General features: G+C 42.7%; 1 protein-coding gene across 1 annotated transcript; it reads left to right on the forward strand.

The window, feature by feature from the left end:
* The first annotated feature begins 529 nt into the window (after positions 1 to 529).
* On the forward strand, positions 530 to 4,896 carry rnf181 (ring finger protein 181). Its single transcript, XM_006625356.3, has 6 exons — positions 530 to 866; positions 1,051 to 1,177; positions 1,980 to 2,113; positions 2,988 to 3,103; positions 4,012 to 4,086; positions 4,522 to 4,896. The coding sequence occupies exons 2-6, from the start codon at positions 1,092 to 1,094 to the stop codon at positions 4,579 to 4,581; spliced, it is 471 nt and encodes a 156-aa protein (XP_006625419.1). The 5' UTR covers positions 530 to 866; positions 1,051 to 1,091; the 3' UTR covers positions 4,582 to 4,896.
* The last annotated feature ends 3,067 nt before the right edge of the window (positions 4,897 to 7,963 follow it).

A 7,963-nucleotide genomic window follows, 5' to 3' on the forward strand; every position in this document is an offset into this window, starting at 1 on the left:
CATGTGTACTGTACCTTCACTTTTCCAGGTCACAGATAAACCATGGAATTGATTAAATAAGGTCATACTCGTGCGTTGTACAGTTTCAGATATTTTAACTGGTGTATGCAGATGTTGGTTATCATTTCCTGCATAAATCTAGGAACATGAAACAAAATGGACTGTAAAATAATGCGTGAAAGAAGTATTTGAGATTTTTCAGAATTCTTACCTGAAGGAAACTTTGTGTCATGTTGCACATTTATATAATATTATATATAATGGTATATCATACTCTAATAAAATAATAGCGTGGCTCTGACTTTGACTTTATTCACTGGAAGAGGATATTTCTAGTGATGTGAAACTTTGTGAATTTTCAAATTCCCATGGTATACATAAAACTAAATGAGCTTATAGTCTTTCATTTACGGTACCTATGAGCCTCTCAAACAAACTAGCTTCGGCCTCCGCCTACCTCCGATTGGTAGCTTTAACACCGGCTTGATAATTGATTGGATATATTCGAGTTGAGACTTTAGTTTGAGCCAATCCTAAACCTGCTTTCAGTTTCCGTCCAACTTAATCTGTCGATTCATGCTGGACAAGCTTTTTGAAAATATTTCTTTTTTTAATGAAAACGTAGCCAGACGTCTTTGTATTTATCGTTTTATTTTTCCCTGAAAATGTCGAAGTGTCATGATTCCTAGCAGCTTCAGCCCGGACAGTGATCTTAAATGACCACATTTGAAAAGCAACGGATTTTATTGAACATCCGTATTGCAGTTGCCGTTCCTTAAAAACAATTTTTGTATAATCGGCGGCTTCAGCTCGGGTCCTAGAAGAAACTTGCATTACAGAGGAGTACGGAGAAGCATATTTTAAAGGTACGTATTGTGTTGTCTTTATTCTGTTCTTTTAACTGAACCAAAACAAGCACAAAAAATAATGTATACAAATGTTTCCTCTGTATTGATTTTGGTTCGAGTTATCACGTCACCTGAGATCAGGAAAAACGTGTCGTTTCTTGGTTGTGGAGTTCTGCCTTTCATCACTCACTTTCATCGTCAGACGTGACCGTATCCAGGCTGAGCAGCTGGTCGCCCGTGGACATGGCTTCGTACTTCGACGAGCACGACTGTGAGCCCACGAACCCGGAGGAGCAGTACCGGCAGAACGCGTTGCTCGAACTGGCCAGGTGTCTGTTGTGACCTGCACCGCACATGACTCCCGGGAACATTAACTCGTTTTAATCCGTAGCCGTGGCCACTATGCGCAGAGGCTGTGCCAATGGATGGGCCAGGCCAGGGGCGTGCTGGTTCAACACTCTTTAAATCAATCTTGTGAGAGATGAGAGCAAGGGAGGGCTTCGACCTGTCCAATTAAACAAAATGGCCGGGCCAATTAGGTAATTAGGGGCTCAGGTAAAAGGAAAACCTTAAACCTAGCTCTCCAGGATGGGAGTTGTGCCACCCTTGATCTGTTGGATTTAATTGTGAGCAAAGTTTTCCTTCTTCTTTCTGCCTTTCTACTTATCTTTGCTCTCCTACCAGTTTCTGCCTGGTCTTCTAATCTCAGTGTTTAGAACGCAAGTTTGGTCACCTGTCTTTTAGTCTCTCAAGGGTTTCCAGTATTTAATGATATATCTCATGCCTCAGGGAGGGGACACACTGGGGTACAAGGTCTCAGCCTCAGTCCAGCAGGTTTTACAAGAGAGCTCTGTCCTTCTGTCACATTCATTAGGATCTAACCAAACTACTGAAAATGTATTGGCATGCCTCTCAATACCAGGAATTGGTTACTGGTTACTGTAGGGTAATAGCCAGACTCAAAGCAATGTATTAAAGTGAAACTCTCTGAGCCCTGCTCCTTGGCCTGCAACCTGTAGTGGTTGTTTTTTTATGGGAGTTTCCCTCTGAGTGCTTTAGGATTCTTAGCTGTAAGGGAGAAGTGGCTGTGTTCCTGCTGCTGATGTGGTCCTCTGTGTCGTGTCACGGCAGGTCTCTGATACAGGGCATGGATATTGATCTGAGCCCTGATGTCTTCTCAGAGTGGAACCAGCAGCTCCCCCCTCCTGCTGCCAGGCAGGTGGTGCAGAGCCTGCCCACGGTCATCATCTCCCCCGAGCAGGCAGGTGAGCTGGACGGCACCGAGCCCAGCCAGGCTGGATCACGGCCCGTGGCCTCAGCCTTGGGTGGCTCTGCTGCAGCCCTGCTTTTCGAGCACATCTTTTCTTCTCTGTCCACAGGGGTTTGTCCACTGTCCACTGTGTTTGTCTGTTGTCGAGAGTGTCCACTGCTTGTCTGTTGTCGAGTGGGGTCTGTCACTCAAAATCACAAGTCACTTTACTACTACGTTACTGTTACCACAGAACACCAAAACCGACACATGTATGCTCACTATTTATTTAACAGTCACGTGCCACCCTTTAAAATACAATCTGCAGTCGGTGTGTCTTTAGTAGACCCCTTTTTGGCCAAATGTATTAATTTTCCCCCCAAGAGTAGGATTTATTAATCATTAGTAATCATATTTATTTAAAATACCATTACTGTTGTTCTGTTGAAAGAATATTGTTAGATGTTCAGTTCAAGAACAGGAGGAAACAACTGTGTGGCCAACATGTGTCAGCTGGTGATCTGCAGGGTTGAAATAAGAGGTAGACAGACTCTGGGATTAGGGGATCATCCTCTGCTTGAGGACTGAGGATGTATAAACCACTCAGTGGCTGAGATTTGAAATGAAAAGCAGCTCAACTTATTTCCTAATTCGTTTCTAATTGAGTTTGTGTTTTTAAGAGAAACTGGACAGGCCGAAGGCAGGGGTATGTGAAAAAACAAATAGCATAATGTGGTGCACGTTGCATTAAAAAAATAGTGTGCTGACTTAAGTTAAGTGTATTTGCAAAATGTACCGTTGTAGAAAATATTCTGTGTTTTTTAATGTTTGCCCTAGCATAGTCGTCCAGTGGTGTCTGATTGCTGGTCTCTTTCTCGGTTCTGCCGCAGACAGGGGGCTGAAGTGCCCAGTGTGCCTGCTGGAGTTTGAGGAGGAGGAGACAGTAAGGAAGATGCCCTGTCAGCATCTGTTCCACTCCGGCTGCATTATGCCTTGGCTGGGGAAGGTGAGAGACATTCGCTGTCACGCTCAGAAATCCCCTCAGCTACACTCAGTCAGAAGACACCGCACGACATCTCCCTGTACTACGTTTCTGTTCACCTCCCAGGGCTGTCGTTCTAGTGAATAGGTCAATAGGTGAGCCTTACAGGCACAGAAGAGCATACGAGACAGAAAAAACTGGGTCTACACTCTGTACCTAATGTGAAGGGAGGAATTCTTCATTGTTTTTTAGTCCCGTGTCTAGGTGTGCAGGGCTTTACAGTAACATCTATGTATCGATTTTCTAGCCTTTTTATCGGCTTCAAGGTTGTGGGGACGTCGGATCCTATACCAGCACACAACGACTGCAAGGCAGGATAAACCCTGGTCAGGACACCAGTCCATCACAGGGTAGACAGGCACAAACCCACACACACTCACACCAGGATCAGTTTTCCTAGAAGCCAGTTACCAGCATGTCTTCTTATTGTGGAAGGAAACGAGAGCCCCCAGAGGAAACCTATGCAAACATCTAAACTCCTTGTACAGTCATATGTATTAAAATGTATTATTTACAAAAATATATCGGAAGAATTTGGACTACATTTGCCAGCGAGAAAAAAACTCTCATAGCCAGCTTGTGAGCCCACTCTGCAATCTGTAGCACTAAATGAACAGGACGATTAAGAAACCTTGTCATTTTATTACATATGCTAGGAGCTTTGGAAACAGGGATTCAGGGAGCTAAAAAAGACGGTCATCTGGAATTAATGAAAAATATTAACTTTGTATTGTGGGAGGGAAACGGAGCACCTGATCACATGAAGGCAGGGAGAACATACAGACAGCACCCCAGGAATTGAACCCAGGGCCTCAGCTCTGCTGTTAACCACTGCTCCTGAGAGTAACATGTTCAATCTTTTTTTTTTCTAGACAAACTCTTGCCCCGTGTGCCGCCACGAGCTGCCCACAGACAACCAGGAGTACGAGGAGTTCAGAAAAGAAAAGGTGAGAGCCTGCTGATCCGACAGCAAGTCCATCCACGTGCTGGGTTTAGATTTCACCTCCCAGATGTTTAAGCAAATAATATTGGAATCCAGCGGGTTTCATCTGGGTAAAACAAAAAGATCTAGTCATTTTTCTTTTCTCCGCACAATGACTCCAGTTCAAACCACGGACATTTGGGAGGCCAGTCTTTGACTCTACTGACCTCTCCCAAGACCACATTCTTAGCTGCTCAGTTAGAGGTTAGAGATCCTGCAATTTGTCTGGAATAAGGTGATAAAGCTGACGGGTCACTGGAGGGAGAATGAAATGCAGTTTGTTGAGTCTTAGGGTGTGGTGCCAGCTGTTTATTACTTCCGAATGTATTTTCCCCAGCCAGAGCTGGGTTCTCTTGTTCGCTGTGCTATGTCGTGTAATGTGCACTGGGTTGTCTTTCAGGAGCGGATGAAACAGCGCAAGCACAGGCTGGACAATCTACATGGGGCCATGTACACATGAGGGAGCTCCAGAGTCCGTTCACACACAGCTGAACATCTGCTGCACCTTACTACAAATCATTGCTTTTTTATTTTACCAATGTCTTGCTTTATTACCATTCAATATTGATTTTGGCGGAGGATGAGGGGACGACATTTTAGTGTCAAGAGACTAAACTTGAAGGAATTTTCATGTTGTATTCTCAATTAGCTTTTATGTCAACTTAAATTCTTGGTAGTTTTCTGCAGCAAGGAATATGGATTTGGCCCATTTCGTACTGTGGAATGGGTCTGTAGTGGCGTTTTTAATGGCAAAAGATTAAAGACACAAATCCTTTTTACAGCCTATTGTTTTTCAGTCCAGAACAATAAATAATCTACCTCTATATTCACTATATATTCCATAGATTAAACTGAACCCATCTTGAAGATGCCTTTCTCTGCTGATGTTCTCTAAATGCACTGTAGCTTGACCCTGTAATGTATGGATGTAATCTGTGATGCATTCTGGTACTTGTAGTCCAGTCACATTGGAGGTGGAAGAAGGTGCCTTACTAACTCCAGTAGAAACCTCTCTCTCCCTATACAATGAAGGATGAGCTCCTTGATTCTGGTTACCCGGAGGTCACCAGTTCCTCTCTGTGCTGTGTTGCACACGGACTTCTTTATGAGGCTATCTCTGCAAATTTAGTAAAAGTGAACAAGCTGGCAATGTCATCATTAAAGTGGCTTGCCTGGGAGATAAAGACACACTTTGAAATGAAGTTGTGGCTCCAGCAGCACATGTGTTATTTTAAATGTATAAGTTCAAGTTTAGAGCAGTGGAGTGTAAAACTGCAGTCCACAAGGGCCACAGGAAACTCGTCATTTAATTTTGCTCCGTTCTTTAGCACAGTGCTTGAGACGTTATTTTTCTTAACAGAAACAGTTTAACCTGCAGCAGTTCATTCCATACCGAAAAGCAGAAAATACACCTTTTGGCTGGAGAGCCTTCCTCAGGTGTATGATGTTTTGGTAGCTTGGGGCCCCTGAAAGTTGGAATCCCTGGCTAGCCCCAGAGTGAGAGTGAGAGGTGTCCTGCACAGAGATCTCGAATGTGGGAATGAGTGAGCGCCTTTCGTTCCCCCAGGAAAGGGCAGCAGGGTCAGTAATTCAGTCATCAGTTCCAATCTGGGCAGAACAGCAGAAAAAGTATCAATGTATCAATGCTAACAGTGGCTCAGGTCTTCAGTCAGCTTATGGAACAACTTGGAGTGTGTAACGTACAATTTCCAGAGAAAGAATAAGAAAACAGACCATTCACTAACAACCAAAGGCAAGAGACTGTTCCATGTCTGGACTGTCTGACATTCAAATACTTTCATTCCTCAAGTTAAGAAATTTGTAATTAGATCCTATTCTAGAAATTGTGAATTTCTGTATTTTCCTTTTTACATATAAATTAAATATGTTTCAGATTTCAAGTGGCGTGCTGTGTTGTCCTAGGAATTAAGCACAAATTCCTTCATATTGTATTCTGGAGTTTCAGGTCTAGTAATCACTAGCTTGGGAATTCCTCCAGCAGGCCAATAGATGATTACAAGAACGTTAAATGTAAAAATATGAGGTGTGTCTCTCTGTTTTATACCTCGAAGTGACTTAAAGACTGTTGATGTTGAGAAGAAGGCACATTGCCTAGCACTTCATTATAAACACAACAAATATGAATACTATCCCCATTCATTCAAACTTTGCCTTTACGAATCATGTTCTCCTAATAAGCCACATCTCTGAACTGGCTTCATCACTCTGTTCTCCCCCTGACTGCTAGCTGGTGTGGGGTGAGTGTACTGGCACTGTTGCATCATCCAGGTGGGGCTGCACGTTGGTGGTGGTGGAGAGGAGTCTCCATTATCTATAAAGCACTTTGAAGGGTGCATCCAGAAAAGACCTATATTAGTGTAATTACTTATTAATACATTCACTGGATTCTAAAATAAAATTCACCCTTTTAAGAGGCATTTAGTGACTTAAGTATGTAAAAAGTATTTGACAAACACTGCAGCAGTTATGATTTTCTTGAGTGTTTCAGTGGTTTCAGTTCTGCTCCTCAGTGAGACAACTTCTGAGGCAATAATTTTAATCAGCAATTATATGGATGTTTAATGTGTTCATCCTTCTCTCGCCAAGGCTTTGTTTAAATCTGTAACACAACCTTGCGGATTTCATGAATATGTAACAGTGCTGAGAAAAGTTTCTTTTGAAAAGAAATCTAGTACAGTTAAAGTGACTTGCATAAGTGACACTAAAATTGAAAAATAAATCAAAGCTCGGGGGAATAAATTTAAAAAGGCAGCAGTAAGAGCAATCTAGCAAATTTGGTTAAAGTAACCATATTAGGCAAGTTTTCCCACCTAAAAAATAAACAGCATGAAACTCGTACACTAGCACAAGTATATGAAGACTTGCAATCAGGCAGTTTGCTGCTCTGTTCTTAGTAGGTTTTTTTTTCCACTGAAAGCTCTTGACATGATCATAACACTGTCCACCATCAACCTCGAAACCCGAAGAGATGCTCAACTACCAAAGGACTGCACAAGTTAGAGCTGATGTTTAGCAAACAGCTGCATTAACATAATAATTAACTGGTTGTAGCAAAGTGCTACAATGGAATGGATTCTCCTACATGAGAATGGATTTGTTGGCAAAAAAAAAAGTATGTTAATTAAAACCACATAATGATGAGCTTCCAAGCTCTTTTTTCAACTACCTCCCTTCAGAGCGTGGGAAAAATTCCACAAACTGGATTTCACTTGGTTGGAATAACCAATTGTTTTTACATGTTACAACCCCAAGGGAAGAAGGACCTGCAGATATGCTCATCCTCCAGTACACTTGCCTACTAAGCTTCTCACCTTTTGACGTCGTTAAAGCTCCGCAGTTCCTTACGGGAGTCAGCACTGGAAGAACCGTCACAGCTCTTATGGATGCAATTACAAGATTGCAGATCTGACAAGTCACAGGAATTGCCATTTTCCTAAAATCACTCACCAATTACTCTAGCAGTTGTGCACCGCAGTTCAGGGAATCACAAGTCTCCACTGCCATAGCATAGGGCAACAGTCAATGATATGTGGGCCAAGGGCTCAAACCTGCATGCCGAGTAAGTGCTAGCAGTGCATTGGCTTAAGAAGGACCTGCAACTACAAACAACCTGCCACTAGTGGCCGCTAAAGGGTCTCTAAACTATTGTAAATAGCCACATTGGGTGTTAATTATTTCTGATGGATGTAAAGTGTGCATGGTGTAGTTGGGTTTGTTAACAGTCAAGGGAAGCAAAATCTTTTATTAGAAGCCTTGGAAAAAACTACAGTAAAGCCTCCTGGACTTCAGGTCAGTGGTCATTGTGTGTTTTGGGAATAGGG

This window comes from Lepisosteus oculatus, chromosome 2 (assembly GCF_040954835.1).
Source record: "Lepisosteus oculatus isolate fLepOcu1 chromosome 2, fLepOcu1.hap2, whole genome shotgun sequence".
Lineage (NCBI taxonomy): Eukaryota > Metazoa > Chordata > Actinopteri > Semionotiformes > Lepisosteidae > Lepisosteus > Lepisosteus oculatus.

Coding starts and splice junctions, on each gene's coding strand:
- rnf181 (XM_006625356.3), top strand. CDS start 1,092: ATGGCTTCGTACTTCGACGAGCACGACTGTGAGCCCACGAACCCGGAG. Junction 3,104..4,011: donor TTATGCCTTGGCTGGGGAAG/GTGAGAGACATT, acceptor TTTTTTTTCTAG/ACAAACTCTTGCCCCGTGTG. Junction 4,087..4,521: donor AGGAGTTCAGAAAAGAAAAG/GTGAGAGCCTGC, acceptor GTTGTCTTTCAG/GAGCGGATGAAACAGCGCAA.